The sequence below is a fragment of the Zonotrichia albicollis genome, chromosome 21 (genome assembly GCF_047830755.1).
Source record: "Zonotrichia albicollis isolate bZonAlb1 chromosome 21, bZonAlb1.hap1, whole genome shotgun sequence".
NCBI classification, from domain to species: domain Eukaryota; kingdom Metazoa; phylum Chordata; class Aves; order Passeriformes; family Passerellidae; genus Zonotrichia; species Zonotrichia albicollis.
The window spans coordinates 9,974,948-9,992,343 of record NC_133839.1 but is presented as its reverse complement, the minus strand read 5'-3'; the positions used below and the strand labels follow the sequence as shown (position 1 = coordinate 9,992,343).

General features: G+C 55.0%; 2 protein-coding genes across 9 annotated transcripts in view; one reads left to right on the top strand and one right to left on the bottom strand.

Annotated features, from left to right (window-relative positions):
• GPSM1 (G protein signaling modulator 1) overlaps nt 1–12,695 on the top strand; it is a 65,700-nt gene extending 53,005 nt beyond the window's left edge. For 6 of the 8 annotated variants that reach the window (XM_005493242.4, XM_005493241.4, XM_014271445.3 and 3 more), the window contains 3 exons: nt 8,250–8,409; nt 10,460–10,668; nt 10,759–12,695. In XM_005493242.4, the coding sequence (XP_005493299.2) occupies nt 8,250–8,409; nt 10,460–10,668; nt 10,759–10,947 (558 nt within the window). In that variant the 3' untranslated portion in view covers nt 10,948–12,695. Of the gene's footprint in view, nt 1–1,286; nt 2,659–2,930; nt 3,064–8,249; nt 8,410–10,459; nt 10,669–10,758 lie in introns of those variants that run through there. The other 2 variants (XM_074556694.1, XM_074556692.1) reach the window with 2 other exon arrangements.
• A 2,934-nt stretch (nt 12,696–15,629) lies between these two features.
• On the bottom strand, nt 15,630–17,329 carry DNLZ (DNL-type zinc finger). Its single transcript, XM_074556702.1, has 3 exons — nt 17,036–17,329; nt 16,508–16,647; nt 15,630–15,954 (listed from the first exon to the last, which is right to left on the bottom strand). The coding sequence occupies exons 1-3, from the start codon at nt 17,312–17,314 to the stop codon at nt 15,786–15,788; spliced, it is 588 nt and encodes a 195-aa protein (XP_074412803.1). The 5' UTR covers nt 17,315–17,329; the 3' UTR covers nt 15,630–15,785.
• Nucleotides 17,330–17,396: the final 67 nt, after the last annotated feature.

Below are 17,396 nucleotides of genomic sequence, written 5' to 3'. Positions count from 1 at the left end.
TCGTGTTTTGTGGGGTTGCCTTGCACAACAAAGCCTTGATCTGGAACGCGGCCTGCAGGCGTTTCTGGGCTGGGAGTAAATAATAATTAACATCTGGGTGTGTGCTGAGCAGGGCTGTTTATGTGCAGGCTGGATGTGTTATGGGTGTGCACGGCTCCACTTCCCCCATCCCCACCAGCCCAAGGAAGGTGCTGCATCTGCTCAGCTCCCTCTGAAAACCTCGCTGTGCTCAGAGCAAGTAGGTGTCTGAATAAAAGTCTGATTCAAGGAAGCAGCACGGTTTTGGCAATCCAGAGACGAGCAGGCTTTTTGTGCAGAGCGTTTTCAAAGCAAACTGTCAGAGGTTCCAGTGTGAGGTGCAGGGAGAGCAGCTGGAGCTTGGATTGTCTCCATCACCAAAGAGGAGCTCACCTGCCCTGCTCTGTGGGGCTTGGAGTGGGGAGCTCGATAAAGTGCTCTATATATTAACCTTGTGCTAATTAACCAGGAATATGGGTTATACCCTTTCAAGCAACGGAGTTATTTCAGTTTAGCAAATTAGTGCTGCTCAGCTGAGACTGCCCTGGCTGAGCATGGTCCTGGTTCTCCCCTCTCCAATGCAGGGTCAGTCACTGCAGTGAGTTATAGCCAAAACTCTGTGTTTTACTGCTTTGGGTGTGTGCTGGTGTGCACAGCCAGGTACCACAGCCCTGGTGAGAGCTACACCCCAAAAACTTTCTGCTTGTTGTCATCCACCTCCAGCCTGAGCTGTTCCAAGCAGTAGCTCAGGTTCACTCCCAGTTTGGGTGTTTAAGGGATCCCCCAGGTTTCTGATGGGCCATTCTGACCTCTCTGGCCACTCATCTTCTCCAGGGAGTGACCTGGAGTGAGAATGCTCCTACCTGGTGTCCCTGGTTAGTAAAACGAGCTCCAGGTGCTAAATCCAGGCTGGTGTGTTTGTGGTAAATAGTGCCAGGGAAACCCAGCCTGCATGGTAAATGCTGCCAAAATCTACATGGAAAAGTTGCAACATTTACTGCAGAGGATTGTGTGAATAGACAGAAGAGAAACCAGGAGTAAATTCCCCCTGGTCTCAGCAGTGAGGGCTGGACTGACCTATGATCCCAGGACAGGTTGTTGTGCAGCTGAGGAAAAAGAGTAAAAAAGAGTAAATCCTGTGTTAATGTGGCACAAAGTGGCCCAATGTGGTCCCGGTGGCTCCCAGACAGAGCAGAGGTGTCAGTGACACTGAGGCAGCAAATGCAATCAGCAGTGACATTGTCACTGCAGCGAGGCGCAGCCCTGTGCTCCAGCCGGGTGGCAGCCGGGCACCGTCCCCACAGGTCAGCCCTGACTGCGTTTCGGAAGGAGGCAGCGTGGGTGAGTTATTTTGATTTTGTTTGGAACAATAAAACCCGAGTTATTTGAAATCTTAACAACAGAACCAGCTTTTAGCACCGGCGTTTATAGGGATGAGTGGGCGAGTTGTTTAAAGGGAAAAAAAATCTTTGAAAAGTGTCCAAGTGAGGGTGATAATTTCATGCTCCGAGGGAAGCGTGTGCAGGTCCTGGGGCTGGGCAGGGTGTGGATGGGCTGTGCCAGGGCTGGGCACAGCTCGGTGCAGGGCACACGTGTGCCCAGGGCACGCTCAGCCCCAGCCTGCCGTGGTAGGTGGTGTCTCTGCAGATCACAGATGTCTCGCTCGTTATTCTTTGCTGCATCCTAAACTCACAGGGAAAATGTCATTTCCTCATGGTGTTCCAAGCGCCTCTCCCCCTCTGTTATCCCCCTTTTCTGCCTTTCCCCCTGTTCCAGCTGCAGATTCCCCTTTCAGAGCTCTCCAAAGGCGGCTCAGCCCTTCAGATCAGGGGCAGAGTCCCCATCCTGGTTCATTCCCCTGTTGCCCTCTCTGTCCATGGATCCCTGATCTCAGCCCCAGTGGGAACAGGGCTGCAGCACCAGCTCTGAGCTCACAGGAGCTGTGGCTGTGCCCTGCCCTCCCTCACCTTTCTCATCTTTTTCATTCAGGGCCAGGTACCAAGCCGGGCATCCTGATCTCAGGTCCTGCAGAGTTTCTGTCTTTCTCTGGAAAATACGGGGTGGCTCCTGGAAATGAATTTACTGCTGCGGAACAGCATGGGCAGTTCCCCAAAGCTGTTCAGGTTAAAGTGATTTCCTACTTTTGTAGTGAAAAATGAGAATGAAGGACAAGTGTGGACAGAGAGCCGAGAGTGCCAGTGGGGCTCTGTCCCCATTTTGCCCCTTTGGAAATGTGATTTTCTTCCCAGACAGAGCCCCATTTCACTGTCAGTAATTCCCTTCTCACAAACGTGAGAGCAGCTCTTTGGCTGCTGCGTGGCATTTCCATCTTTCCCTGTTTAAAACCCTGTTGCAATTAGAAATTTCCCTCTGTCGAGCAGTGTTACATTTAAATCAAGAGATGCTTATGGCTGAGCAGCCTAGGCTCTTGCAATAAGACAAAAAAACCACACATATCTAATAATATGAAGAGCAGGAGGACTATCAGGAGCTAAAAATGGCCCTTCAGTATTTTAGTGCTTTAAATCCAAGCGATCAGAGTGTGTCTGTGTGTGCACAGAGCGTGTGCTGCCTGTGCCCGCGGAGCCGAGCGTGTTTGCAGATGTAGTTTGGGAGAATCGATCCCGATCTATTTTTAAGGTGAAGTGAGTGTGGCGGGTGGGAGGTGAGGAGGTGGAAGGGAAGCTAAATATTCACGTAGCTGCACTGTGTGTTTAAGAGCATCATCTAATAACGGGAGGATCGTGGCAGCGAGGTGAGGGAGCCGGCAGCGATCTCTGGAGCCTCCCCAATCGTGCCAGGGCTCCGGGGGGAGGTGGCAGCGGGGCTGGCGCTTTAAACCTCGCCTCGCACCCTGCGGGTCCCTGCAGCCGGCGACGCTCTGCATTCACATCGCTGGGCACAGAAACCCGGCTGGGCACACAAACCCGGCTGGGCACACAAACCCGGCTCGGCTCAAACCCCGCTCGGCTCAAACCCCGCAGAGCCCGGAGCATCCAGCGCTGCTGCCCGCGGACATGTGAGAGCCGGAGGAGCCCTGCTGAGGTCAGTGAGGGAAACGCGGGTTTGTCTGTCTGTCCGTGTGTCCGGCTTCCTCTGGAATGAGAGCATCGCGAGGAGGGAGGTGGGTGCGGAGACACGGAGGGTTCGCTCGGGCCGGGATGTGCCGTGGGTGCGCTCGGGGGTTTGAAGTTTTTCAGGTAGCTCCGGTGTGAACTTTTTAATGTTAATATTTCTGTAGCAGTGTTCAGGCTGCTCAGTGGGCTGTGTGCCACAGCACAGGAGGGGCGGAGGGTCCCTGAGCCCGGCCGTGCTCGGGGGGAACACGGGGTGTCTGTCTGTCCGTCCGTCTGTCACCCGCGGGGGGATTGGCAGGGAAAGGGAAGCGCTGTCCTGAGCAAAGACCGGGGAGTTTCACAGCTCTGCTGCCTGTCCTGAGCAGACTGAGAGCATTTTACAGCTCTGCTGCCTGTCCTGAGCAGACTGAGAGCATTTTACAGCTCTGCTGCCTGTCCTGAGCAAAGACCAGGAGCGTTTTACAGCTCTGCTGCCTCTGAAGCTCAGAGGAGTGGGGACTCCAGCCCAGGACAGGGACAGCCCTGCTCCCCTGGAGCACAGGGACGCTTCTCCAGGCTTTTCAGCTTCTGGTTTTTAAAACAGGCTGTGGATTCCAGCCAGGGATTTCCTTCCACTCCTCTCCTCCAGCCCCCGCTTGCCTCTCTGCAAGCCTCCCCCTCAGAGCCTTTTTGCAGGTGAGGCTGGGAAGTTCAGTGCCTGGTGGTTTTGGGGTTTGAGGCTGTGGCTGTGCCAGGGGTGCAGCCCCCACGGTGAGTTCTGCGGGGTGAGGTGTGGGGTGGTGCAGGATAAAGCAAAGCTGCGTGCAGGGGACGGGCAGACTGACAGACAGCCCTGGATGAGCTGCTCCTGGCACTGGTGGTCACCAGGAGCTCCAGCCCTGCTCCTGCCTGGAGATTTTGAGGTCGGCTGCCTTGCAAAAAGCAGAGGTAAGGAGTGGTGACATGTGTGGCTCACAGGGGAGAGGCAGATAGGGCAGGGCATGTGGGCACAGAGGTTGGGAGTGGAGAACTGCCAGGGCAGGTGAGCGCCTGTTTGGGCAAGGGCACGGATCTCCAAGGGCTGTCCATGGGGGAGAACTTGGTCCTGGGCTGATTGCTGCCTCTGTTACTGTGGGACAGGGTCAGGTCACTTCATCTCCAGGCTGTGTCCTTTCTGAGATCAGGTGGAATTGTGGTGGATGTGTTTGAATTCCGAGGCAGCGCTCTGAGGGGTGACAGTGACAACTGCTGAACCTGGCACCCTCCTCGCTCATCCCGGACCTGGGCACTCAGCAGGCACCTTCAGACAGCAGCTCCTGAGCTGGATCTGCTGTACCAGACCCACCAGGGTCCATCCACCCCCCCTGGGATCTGCAAATCCCAGCCAGCTGTCCTGGGAGGGCTGGACAAAGCCGGGGTGAGCAGCCCTCGAGCCTGACAGCTCCGTCCTGCACTGGGTCAGGGCTGCAGGGAGCTGAGCCTGGAGGAGAGGAGGGGAACCACGGCAGGTCAGTGCCCTGGGGACAGCAGCTGTGAGAGAAGCTGCTCTCACAGAGGGACAAGGTTTGGCCCTTTGGGTGTCTGTGGTTTGGTTTGGTGGGTGAAGCTCCCTTCGAAGGGGATCCCACATGTTCGGGTGACCATGGAATCGCTGAGGGATGTGCCATGACTTGGCCAGCACAGAAATACTTTTGTGGTCCTTGGGGACCTCTGGGGCGCTGTCCCAGAGCGGAGCTGACAGGCTTTGGTGGGGCTGAGCAGCGCTGTGGGAAGAGCTGCATCCTGAGCTGCTGTGGGGGCAGCGGGAAGCTGTGGGAGAAGCTGCCACCATCGGAGTGTTGGGGTGAGGGATCTCTGCAGCAGATGTTGGTGTGGTGGGCACAGCTGGGGCTGGCTGGGGGGCTCAGATGCCGCAGAGAGATTGGGACAGGGTGCTGATCCCAAGATTGGCAGTGGGAATTGTTCTCTGGAGGGTCCTGGGTGGGCAGCGGGTCCAGGTGGGAGCCCTCAGGGCATTTGTGGGCTGTGCCTTCAGGTGTTGGGAGCTGGGAGGTGGTTTAGTTCTTGCAATGAGGCTTTCTGTCTTTGTTTAATGGCTTTCCTGAATCCCAGTGAAAATGGCCAAGGGGGGTGAGGCTCAGGAGTCAGCTCTGACTTTGTTTTGCCTCGCCTGGGATCGCTCCAGCCTCGGCTTTACCTGCACATCTGGAGGGGTCAGACTGAGGGATTTCCACAGGAGATGCTGCTCCATGTCCTGCACCTCTGGGGCAGAGCTGGGCAGCCCAGGACCCTCTCATCCCAAAACTGTGACAGGTGTTATGTGGTGTGAGAGTTTATCAGAAAGGAAAATGTGTGTATTTGTGCTTCTCCACGGGCTGTAATGACTTTGGCTTGGGGCTCCTGAGGAGCTGGTGGTCCCAGCCTGCAGGGAGAGGGGACAGTGGCAGAGCAGGATCCTGTCACACTCTGCAGCTGCTTTTTGCTGCCTTTCCAACACCTCGGCTGTGGTTTTACACATCCTGAATCCACCCAGGCAGGTTAAACAGCCTGTTCCTCCAGCAAGGGAATGTGTGCAAAAGCCTGGATGCCTTCCAGTGATCTGTGTGAGGAGAGGGAGCCCTGCTCCCCTCCACTTTCAGAAAATGTGAACAAAGCTCTGACCCCCATGAGTGGGACCCCAGCCTGCCTGGGATGGTGCCATCCCTGTCCTGCCTGAGGTCAGGGAGCAGCAGCAGGGGTTCCACACTTGTCCTTGTCCCTGTGTGGGCAGAGCTGGGAGTGTCTCTGTGCCCATGCCAAGGACAAGCGTGTTTGCAGCCAGATCTGCCCTGGGGTGATCTCTGCAGAGCCAGCAGCCCTGGGTCCCTCTGTCACTCCTTGTGACAGTGTCTGGCTGCCACAGGAAGGTGACAGTTGGCAGAATTTGGGCAGTTGCAGCGCTGGAGGCTGAGGATGGGGGATGAGGCCAGACAGGGACACCAGCCATGAGGTGAGAGGTGGTCTGAGGGCTGGACACTGAGGCTGGTGCCCAGGAGCATTTGGGGATGTGGCTGTGTGTCTGTGCTGTGGCAGGGCAGTGCTCAGCCCCACGAGGGCCTCCTGACCCTGGCTGTGCCCAGCCCTGGGCTCGGAGCAGATGGAGAGCCCCAGGGTGGGATCACAGCTCCATCTGCCCTCCCAGCTCCTGCCTCGGGGCTGGGAGCAGCCTGGCAGGGAGGGAGCTCAGAGCTCCCTGCCGTGTCACATTTGGGCATTTTAATTAGAGAGGTTCAGGCCTGGGGCAGGGTTTGGCTGGAGGGAGCCTGGTGCCCCGGGGCTGCCCATGGGCTGGCACAGCCCTGCCAGCACTAACATGGCCCATGGGCACTGACCTGCTGCCCCTCAGGTGCCACTGGAGGTGCCAGGCACACAGCCAGCCCTGCCCCACACCTCCATGCTCTGCCTGCTCCTCCTGCTCATTCAGAGCATCCTTTGCTCTGCCAGGGGCATTGGGAGCAGGATCCCCAAACTGCAGGGTCTGTGGGGGGCAGCTCTGAGCTGGGGGCTCTGCCATGCACTGCCAGGCTGCTCCTGCAAGCTGGAGCTCCCCCTGGCTCAGGGCTGCTCTGCTTTACTCCATGCAGTCGTGGAACAGCGGGAGGGAGGCTCGGTGTGAATGAACTGATTTCCTCCCCTACCCTGAAATTTGGGTCACACAACCCAGCACAGCAGAGCTGTGAGAGATGAAGTTCACCCTTGGTTCAAGCCCGAGCCAGCTTTGATTTCTGAGGTGCAGCTGTTGGTGGCTCAGAGGGTCCATGGGGCTGCATTAGTGGATCAGCACGTGGCAGGCAGGAGGTGAGAGGGGTTTTTCCCCTCCCTGATCAGCTCCCACATTGCCAATGTTCCTCTCTGGCCTGCTGCTAATTTTGACGCTGCCCTAAATAGAAGCTGAGTGCATCTCATCTGCTTCGCTTAGCATACAGGAAAATTGTTTTCCTTCATCTACCCAATCCAACTTGTGGCTTTAACCCTGTCAGCACAAGTCTCTCCCCAGTGCAGAGCTCCCCTGAAGGGCTTTGCCTGCCCCTGCCATGGGGAAGAGCAGCGTTGTTTGTGGTGGGATTGGGAGGCTCCCAGGCCGCCAGCAGAGTGGGAGAGGGACTTTGCTTCAGCAGCAGCCCAGGGAATCCCCTGCTCTGATGGAAAGTCTGGCTGTGCCCTCTCCATCTCTCTGGTGGAATTTGCAGCCCCTCAGGATGAACCCAGTGCCTCTGATTGGCCTCTGGCTAGAAAATAGCTCAGATAGACCCATCCTAAGAGGTTTTGGTTGCTTTCTGTTGTGGCTTTTTTCCCAGCAACTGGTGGGACTGGCTTGGTGTGTAGGGAATATCCCCAAGCCTGGCAGATGCCCCTCCTATCACTGGCTAATTTTATTTCCCATTCCAAGCAACTCCTTGGAAGGATCTGTGGTTCCTGCTGCTCTGTCTGCTCCAGATCAGGACACACAGCCCCTCTCCCTGCTGGAAGTGGCTTGGAGAGGCTGCCTCCAACGCCAGCCTCCTGCAGCACAACTTAAATATATCCCTGTCTAGTGCAAGGTGCTCATTTGGGGCTCTTGTGCAAGAGCTGTTGTCCTGAAAATCTGTAATTTTGTGGCATTTTCAGCTGGGTGACTGCTACAAGTGCTGTGCTGAGGAAACAGGCACCAAGGGAAGTGTTGGGGTGTGAGGGGCAGTGGCCTGGAAAGGTTGGATTTAGCTGGTGGAAAAAGCAATCCCTGAGCTTGGGCTGAGCCCTGGGCACAGGGCAGCATTTCAGCCAGGGTGGCTGCACGGTTCTGCTCTGAGAATCCTGCTCTGAACCCAGCCCAGGAGCTCCCCTGGAGCAGTGCCAGGGTAAATTCTGTCTCTTTTCCCTCTTTCCCATTCAGCCTCCAGGTTCCTGTGGCTGCTCTGCAGTGACAGCGGCTGCACGAGGCTCATCCATGCACGGGTTTGGGCTGTGGCAGTGCCTGGAGCCTCTGGGATCAGAGGGACCAAGGAGCAGAGACCCCAGCAGGCTCCAGACTGTGGGGCTTGGCACAGGGCACAGCCAGGAGCCAGCCTGGCACGGAGCAGGAGAGGGCACGGCTGTTCCTGAGACTCAGGGATTTGTTCAGGGTGTTTTAACTCTGACTCTCCTCTCTCTCCCCAGAAAATCAACCGGACCCCTTCGGACGAGGAATGCTTCTTTGACCTGTTGAGCAAGTTCCAGAGCAACCGGATGGATGATCAGCGCTGCCCGCTGGAGGAGTGCCCGGCCGAGGCTGCGGAGGGAGCGGCCACGCGGGTCCCTGCGCTGGGGGAGCGCCTGTGTGAGCACCCCAATCCCAAATCCCAAAAATCCCTGCTCCTGTGGCGGTGACGCTGCTCCCGCGGCGTGCCCAGCTGCTGTGGTTTGCCCTGCATCCCGTGATGTTTTCACTCAGCTCTCTGAACTTTTAGCAGTTCCTTGGCAATCTCAGTCATTATTTAAGGAAGGAAAAAACATTCTTATGTAAATGGTTGCCGAGGGAAAGGCTGGAGAATGTGAGCTAAGGTTTGGGGAGTAAATTAGCAAGAGAAATGCAGAATGCACTTGGATTTTTTTCAGTGTGGGTCTTTAAGTCTTGGATTCTGAACAAGGAGGTTGGCACAGGACTTGTGCCACTTCCAGTATCTCCAGGAGGAAGATGATGGTCATTGCTGAGGGAGCTTTGTGACAAACTGGGGTCTGGGACGTGCAGGGGCCGGGTCAGGCTTTCTCAGGCAAGTTAAAATATTGCCAGTTTTTGTAATAGCGTTGCCATGGAGGAAAAACTTCTGGATTTTGTACTGTTCTTGGATACGGCGGTGATAGGTGCTGTGTGAGGACAGAGGAGCCAGGAGGATGGATAAACAGTGGGAACTGCTCAGGCAAACAGCCCTAGGAAGGACAGGGATAAATTGAGGAAGGCGCCTGACAAATAGGGCAGGAAAGGCAGGGCTGTGTTTGCACTTGGGTTCCGTGGCTTTTTCGGTGTTCAGGGCCTTTGTTTAACCCAAGCTCTGAAATGCACAGATCACCCTCACATGTTTAATCACCAGCACAGAGGGCTCAAACCAGTTATTTAACCTGATGGATTTGTTCTTCATCAGTTGCCAAATGAATATGGAGTGCAAATAGGAGAGGAGCCCCCTGACACTGCAGCACAAGCAGCGAGTGCCAGGGCAGGGGCTGAAGCTGAGGTCAGGCTGTGGTAGGAAGGCAGGTTGGCTCTGAGGTGAGAGGTTATTTATTGTCTAAAAATAAGGTGGAAATGAGCATTGTTTTGTCAAGAGATTCATTTCTGACACACAAGTGCATTTGGCTGTAACAGCTGTGTAATTTAGGAGAGGGGGTTGAAAATGTGGAGCTTTATAAAGAATGCACGAGCGGCCCCACATTCTGTTTGGCTCTTTTGGGCTCTGAGCCTTTTGGACGTGTTATTTTTGAGGATTCTTTGTGAGCTGAAGGGGAGGAAACTCATCCCTGCGTCAGCACTGAGATTTTCTCGTGTTTCTGCAGCTCCATGAGCTGGGGCTCTAAGGACTTGTGTCGGGAGCTCTGCTCCAGTGCTTTGTGCTCAGGGAAAGTAACCCCACTTGGGCTGGATTTCTGAGTTTTTTCTGAGTTTTGCCTTGCTGGTTTGTTGTTTGGGAGCCTCTGCCTACCCAGCAGCTGCAGGAGCCAACAGGCTCTTTCCAAAGGGTCAGTGGTGGGTAGATGAATGGACTGGTTCTGAACTGGGACTCCCAGCACCAGCACAGCCCAGGCTCTGCTCCGTGGGATGAGAAGCAGCAGAGCCCAGGAGTGTTTGAGTGTTTTGCTGGTGCTGACCAGGTCCTGCAGCCCGTGACAGCCAGACTCACCTCAGCAGTGCCTCTCCTTGGGCACACAGCTCAGATTTCTGGGGAGGTCTGGGAAGGTGCTGCCAGGTGAGAGGCTCAGCCAGGCCTGGGCTTTGCTGGTGGCCTGTTTGCAATTATTCCCAGCTGTTGGGACTGTGTGTGTGCCTGTCACAGCCACAGGGGCCACCAGGAACTCTGTGCTCCCCTGCCATTGCCAGCTCTGCCTGTGCCTCGTGGTCCAGGTGGAAGCCAGAGTGGAAGTGGCAGTGCAGGGATCACATGCAGGCTGTGGTTTAGCCCAGGGGCACTGGATCTCCTGGGCTGAGGTGGCACTTTGGTGGCCTCCAGGGGACCCAGCAGCGCAAGGTGGGTGTGTGAGGTTCTGCTTTATCAAGGCACTGATTCCCCCGCTGCTGCCTGCTGGGTCTGTGTGGGTTGGAGAGGAGTTTGGGGAGGGCATTTGGGCTCTGCAGCTCAGGCAGAGCAGTGACCCTGCCCTGTGCTCCTCTCCCCCAGCACAGTCCACCCTGATGGCATCCCCACAGACAGAGGAGTTCTTCGACCTCATTGCCAGCTCGCAGAGCAGGCGCCTGGATGACCAACGTGCCAACGTGGGCAACCTGCCCGGCCTGAGGATCACCCACAACAACCTGGGCCACCTGCGCGTGGAGGGGGACGCCCAGGAGCCCGGGGACGAGTTCTTCAACATGCTGATGAAGTGTCAGGTACGGGCACAGGGCTGGGGAGCTGTGGCACCCCTGCTCCAGCCCCTTCTCCCCGCCCTGTGCTAACGCTGAGCCCCTGTGTCCCCGCAGTCCTCCCGCATCGATGACCAGCGCTGTGCCCCCCCAGACTCCATCCCCCGGGGCCCCACCATGCCTGATGAAGACTTTTTCAGCCTCATCCAGCGTGTGCAGGCCAAGCGCATGGACGAGCAGCGTGTGGATTTGGCCTCAGCCCAGGAGGAGGCCGAGGAGGAGCAGCAGAGGCCTGGTTCCAGCTAAGAACTGGGCTTCGGGCTGGGGGGGTTGTTTCAGTTTTGTTTTTCAAAAAGGAAGAACAGAGTAGGTGGTTTGAAGCCTGAGTGCTCCTGTGCTCCCAGTTTTGCACCTCCATCGTGCTCCTATGGGAGAGCCCAATGGATGGGGGACAGTTTTTAAATAAGGGAGTTTTTTTAGGACACTCGGCCACTGTAACTCTGGGCACAGCACCTGGAAGACTTTAGCAGCCCCTTGCTGATCACCTAAAACCCCAGGAACTTGGAGGAGCCCACAAGGGGTAGCTAACTCCATCCTTGATTTCTTTTATTTCCACAACACTTTTATTTAAACAGGGAAAGGGAAGAACACCTTTTCCATTTTGAAGTCGTCCTGTCTTCCCTGACACAAATGGTTCTGGATCCTTCTCTGGAACATCTTGTTCAGCTTTGTTTCTTCTACAGGAGAAAAAGAGCCCAAGTCCTTTAAACCTTTTCCACCCCAGCTGCATCGTGGTCCCACACACCTGAGTGTATTTTAAGTTTGCTGAGGACTCTCTGGAGAGCCCTGGACATTCTCTGCTTCCAGCTGCAGCCCTGCAGGACCTCCTGAGCAGGGGAAAAGCCTCTCTGACTCTAAGCTTTAGTGGGATTTGTTATGTCTGGAGCCCTGTGCAGCCCCATGGCAGGGGCTGTTCCTGGGCAGAGGGAAGGAGGAAAGAAAGAGGTCTCTACCCAAGTGTTCAGCCCACAGCAATCAGGGACAGCTCCTGCTGCCACTGAGCCGATGTGAGGGCATCCAAGACAGAACCTGTGTGTGACTGGGCCCTGCTTCAACAGCCAGCAAAGCTTTCATGGCTCACCCCTCCTTTTTTCTGTGTCCAACAGCAGCTCTGGCCAGTGGCCCTGCCCTGCTTTTGTTTCTCCCCAAACCAGCGCTGAGCTGCTCCCAGTGAGGCTCTCTGGTTCTGCCCACCTGTCTGCAGCCCCTGGAGTCTCAGGCGAGCCCCAGCCTGGGGGGCTGGCTGGGAACTCACTTTATTTTTCCTTTTTGGACCAGCTGGAAAAGCTGGAGGAGGGGAGCAGGGCCCTGACTTGAGGAGCTGCAGTATTTTCCCTGTGCTGGACCAGAGACTGTGCTGGACATCAGCAGCTCCAGCGTTGTGCCGAAGCAGCGCCGCTCCTGCAGAGACCAAATCAGCACTTTGGATTGGAAATGCATTTGATGGAAACATTCCCAGCCAGCAGGGAGGTGTTTTTAGACCAGTGATGCTGCTCATGGGGCATTTACCCTGCCTGCACTGACCATGTGGAGTGGTAGCTGCATTCACCTGCTACCTGGGAGCACTCACCTGCTGCTGGGCCTCCTTCCTGGGGCGGGCAGAGCTCTGGAGAGGGGAGAGGAGGAGCTGCCCATCCCTACCAGCCAGGCTGGCATTTGTAAAAGAGAAAAACAATGATGATGATGATGAGCTGACCAGCTGCAGGCTCAGGCCTGTGCAGCTCTCAGCCAGGTGGTGAACTGGAACCTGACCATTAAGCTTTCAGAGGTATTATTGAGGTATTATTTGCCATATACTTGAATGTATGAGCTTATTTATTTTTTACATGTGCATTTGCTAATGTCATTTTAATGGGGAATTTCCAATCCACAGGTACTTGTTTTTTTTTCTAAAAAATAATCTGCCAAATGGATTAATATATTAGAGACGAATACAGCTCAAGGGGAAGGGGTGGGGGGAATTGTGCTTAATAAATATTTGTGTCTAAGCTTCAGTGCAAATACTCATTTCCATTATTTCCTGGCTCAGAGCAGGGCTAATCCTGGCCCTTTGGAATAAGGGTGGGGGTGAATGGGGGGTCTGTGGTAACAGACACCAGCACATGTGCTAAGGAAAGTGTTGTGCACCCACCTCCACATCACTTTACTCTGTGAGCACATGGGGCTCATGGCAGCACCACCATCCCAGCTCTGCCAGCATGGCTGTGGCTGTGCAGGGAAGGCACAAAGCCCTGAGAATTCCCTGCCCAGAAGTTTCCAGGACGACAGGGCAGACAGAGCAGCCCTGCATGGCACAGAAAAGGCCACTGGAAAAGGCTGAGGAGAGGCTGAGCTGTTCCTTTCAGGCCCTGCCTGGTCTGGGTGCCGCCCCGGCGCCTGGCCCAAAGCTGGGCTGCTCCCCAGAGCCAGGGGACAGGGGCAGGGAGTGCTGGGCACAGCCCTGGAGTAGACACAAAGCAGCAGCAACAGCTCATTCCAGCACAGCAGGCTGGAAGGCAGCCTGGGAGCAGCAGTTTGGATCCTGGGCCCTGTGAGGATAAAGCCAAGTCACAGCTGGGCTTCCCGTGCCTGGCTCATGTGTGCTGGCCACTGCCAGCCCGGAGCAAAGATTAATAAAGAGCCACCAGCTTGTTCCCATCAGGTGTTCTCACACCTCAGGGTGCCTGGGCACAGCAGCTCTGAGTGTGACTGGGGCCAGAACTGTGCCCTCAGGTAATCCCTGGGGCAGAGTGATGGTGTCACCTCCTGTCTGTCCATCCTGAGCAGCACAGGCTCGTTCTGAGCTCCTGCTGTGTGAATCCTCCTCTCTGCCACGCTGCCAGGCTCGTTCCCACATCGGGAAGAGCTCTCTGATGGTGACATCCGCTGGAGAGCCGCGGGACTGCCGGCCCCGAGCGCTGCTGCTGCTGCAGCTGTGCAGTGTGAGCTGCTGGAGCAGGGCACGTCCTCTTCATGAAGAACCCTAAAAACGCAGCAGAAACACGAGATCCTGCCCTCTCCTACCCAGCTGTACACAAGAACCAGAGGGACTCGCAGGACAGGGCTGATGGAGAAAGGCACTGAGGAGAAAAGCTGCTTCTCCTCACTCCCTGCTTTGGCTACAGCAAGCCCATGTGCTTACCTGTGTCCCCTTTCCAGAGCAAACCCACTGCCCTATGACACAACATTTTTCAGAAAAAACATCTTCAAAAGGGAGCAAAAAATTCCGGGTTTTAGCTGCAATCTCTTAGCAGCAAATCTTTTTGTATTATGTGTAAATTCCCTCCCCTGATGTTAACCTGAATGTTCAGAGAAGCAGCAAGAACTGCCACCCACCATGCACAGAGGGCTTCTCTTCTGTCTCTGTCCTACCCCAAAGAGCACCAGGTGACAGAGGACACTGGCACAAGGAAACACTAAAATCTAGGAGCAGCCAACACAGATTTCGCTACATTTTTTACTAAAACATAGCAAAAATTTGCACCACCTTCCTGGGACCTAGTAACAGGTAAGAAAGGTAAGGAAAACAGTATTAAAAAGCCAGATTGTAAATGAGTTGTTTCCAAGGCAACACAGATCCTGTAACAGCTGCTCTGTTCCACCCCATCAAAGGCATCAGCACCATGGAAGCAGAATGCTGATTTTCAGATTAAAGGTAATAAAACAAACACTTTTCCAGCAGTGCTAATAGGTGCCAGCAGCCCAGCTCAGGGGGAGAACACAGCAGTGCTCTGAATGCAAATTCCTGTTTGTCAGTCCTGGGTCACTCCAGCAGCTGGCTGTGTCAGGGAGAGCTGCAGCTCACACAGCTGAGCACACACGAGCTGCCTGATGAAGTTCCTGCCCCTGTTTCATCACTCTGCACTGACACTCCCACAGGACATGACAACTTTCCTGGTGCTGACCCAACACTTAGAATGCAACACAAACAAAATTGTTATGAATACTCCAGATGAAGGATTTATGAATGCCTGCAATGCCCTCACTGAATCTGTGGCTGATGAAGCACCACAAGCAGCTGGGGATGCCTGGCTGAGAGAACTGGGCTTGCTCAGCCCAAGACACAAAGGTGAGAGAGGTTTTACTGCTTTCTGTGCCTCAATGATGAGGGGGATCTACAGAGGTTGTGATTCAAGATCCTGAATATCCTCCTCTGACAAACAGACTGGACTGGAATCCTCCAGAAGGCTCTTCCAAACTGAATTATCTTTGATTGCAAGCTCAAACCCTTAAGAAAGCAGGTGGGAACTGTGCAGAGGGAACAAACCCTAACAAAGCACAGCATCATCATCTCAGTGCCTGATCCACCACTACCCCAGAGCTGCATGCTGACAAACTCCCACATCTGTCATTTATTTCTTTTTAAATTTCTAACTAATCCTAACCTACTGCAGCAGCACTAATAAGCCCCTCAATATCTGCCAAGACAACTTTCTGGGTCCTCTTCTTCTCTCCACCACCAGTAATTTTGCCTTCACACCCACACTACCCCTCACCAACAAGGAGAGGTAAAACCCCCGTGCTGGAGCTTGAGTGGGATCAAAATACAAAACTTTCAACCCTGATATGAGTGACACAGAAACAAAACTCTGGAAAAGGTCGAAAGAACAGATAAAAGCAGTGTTTGACTGCATTAAGAGCAGGTGGTCTGACCCTCCTGCAGGGTTATTTTGGCTTTAGAATTCTGGGACCCATCTCCTCAGGTGGTATCAATTGGCCCCTCTCCTGATTTGCCACACCTGAGCATCCCTAAAACCTCCAGCTCCAGCTGCACCTCGCTAGGTCAAACACAGACAGAGAATTTCTGAGTAGGGAACAAAGCCAGGCAAGGGACACAGCTGGGGCACTGAAAATCACCTGAAATCAGCAAAACAAGTACCAGGAAAGACACCAACACACCTCTAAAGACATCAAAGGTGAAACTACACAAGGCAAAGACACACAACAGAGAAAACCCAACACCCGAGTTTATTTTAGAAACAGCTGAAATCAGGGAATGAAGGTGAAGAGCCCAAGCAGAATGTCCCAAATCCCACGTGGCAGGTCTGTCCAACAGGCCACGATCTCACTTGTCACATCTGTCCCTCAGGCCACAGTCCCTCGTGTCAGGTGTGTCCCTTGCTGCCAGGATCTGGGGGGGTTTCCTCGGTGTCCCCCTGTGCCAGCTGCCCCTGGGGCTCTGCAGGGCTCTCCAGCAGCAGCAGCTCCAGCGCCTCCTCCCCAGCCACACGTCTCACCTGCTCCCCTCTGGCTGCCAGGATCTCCTCGATATTCCTGCACAGGGAGTTGAGAACCAGCAGTGACACCACGGCAAAGGCACACTGCACTCTGCCCTCAGCACTGACACCATGCAGGGAATCGCATCACCGGGAAAACCACCCAAAATTAACCACAGAAAACCACCCAAACCTTCTGGGACTGCTCTCATCCACTAGGATCAATGATTTAGCAATTACAGCTAAACAGGAGCTTTTAAAGTTATCTTGGGAATTTAGAAATCACTGGAATTCCACAGACCAATCTACACACTTGAAACATCCAAGGAAAGGCAGCAGTGAAGTGATAAAGCCTGAGGGGAACAGCAGATCACCCGCTGGCACCACTAAGGATCCCTGTGAAGTTTCTACTGCAGCTTCACACCAATTTATTTGGATCCTAGACAGCAACAGTCAAATTATAATGACTGAAAACAGAGTCTGTGTGTTTTAATGAACCGGATGAAACTTTTAGTATGAGCCATATTAGAAAAAAATCACAAAAATAAGGCATAATTTCAGGAAGCTGCAGGTGGGAGCAGGTGAGAGGAGGATGCTGGTGGCACACTCACCTCTTTCCCTCCAGGTCAGAGAACCAGCCCAGGTTGTCGGCGATGATGTGGTGGTTCCCACAGCCAGGACAGGTCACAATCACCACTCCTTGGTGGTAGGCAGCCTTAGAGATGGATTTGGCTGAACGGGTCTGGCACACCTGATAAAAAAAGTGGGTTTTACGAGCACGGTAACTGCAGCTCCTGGGACTTCTAAGACAAAAACACTTTTGACATTAAAAGAGTCTTCCCTCCCTCATTTCTAACTATCCCAAGTGGGCTCCATCATGTTAGGATGTCGTGAGTTCAGCCAGGGACACAAAGGCTGAGAGGTTTCACTGCTCTCTGGGGCTCCCTAATGAGGAGGATCCACAGAGGCTGTGGGCTCTCCACCCTCAGAGTCACTCACAAGACCCCGAACACAATGAGCATGAACTTGAAACCTCCAGAGGGCTCTTCCACTCTGAATTAGTCTTTGAAAGTTTAAAACTAAGCAAACAGCTACACCGTGAACCCCAGCGACGGTGCCCTCAGAGCGCGCACGCCCACCTTGCAGGTGTACACCAGGCGATAGTGCGTGGACGGCGGCGGCCCCGGGGCGGTGCAGAGCGGGCGGGCCGGGCTCCAGCGCTGTCCCTGGCCGGTGCAGAGCGGGCGGGCCGGGCCCCAGCGCTGTCCCTGGCCGGTGCAGCCCGGACGGGCAGGCCCGCAGAGAAGCCCCGGGGCAGAGCGGGCCGGGCCCCTCAGGCCGGGCGGGGGGCGGCGGGGCCGCCATGGCGGCGGCTGCCGGAGCAGCGCCCTCAGCGCGCGCTGCATTGCACCGCGCATGCGCCCTCAGCGCGCCCTGAGGCAGCGGCGGCCATGTTGGGTGCGGGCAATGCCGCCATGGCGGTGTCGGGCAGTGCCCTTC

Excerpts from the sequence above, each read along its gene's own strand:
- DNLZ (XM_074556702.1), bottom strand. The coding sequence starts at position 17,314 with ATGCGCGGTGCAATGCAGCGCGCGCTGAGGGCGCTGCTCCGGCAGCCG. Across the intron at positions 16,648-17,035 it reads GCCTGGTGTACACCTGCAAG|GTGTGCCAGACCCGTTCAGC; the intron begins GTGGGCGTGCGC and ends TTTTTTTATCAG. Across the intron at positions 15,955-16,507 it reads TCTGACCTGGAGGGAAAGAG|GAATATCGAGGAGATCCTGG; the intron begins GTGAGTGTGCCA and ends CTCCCTGTGCAG.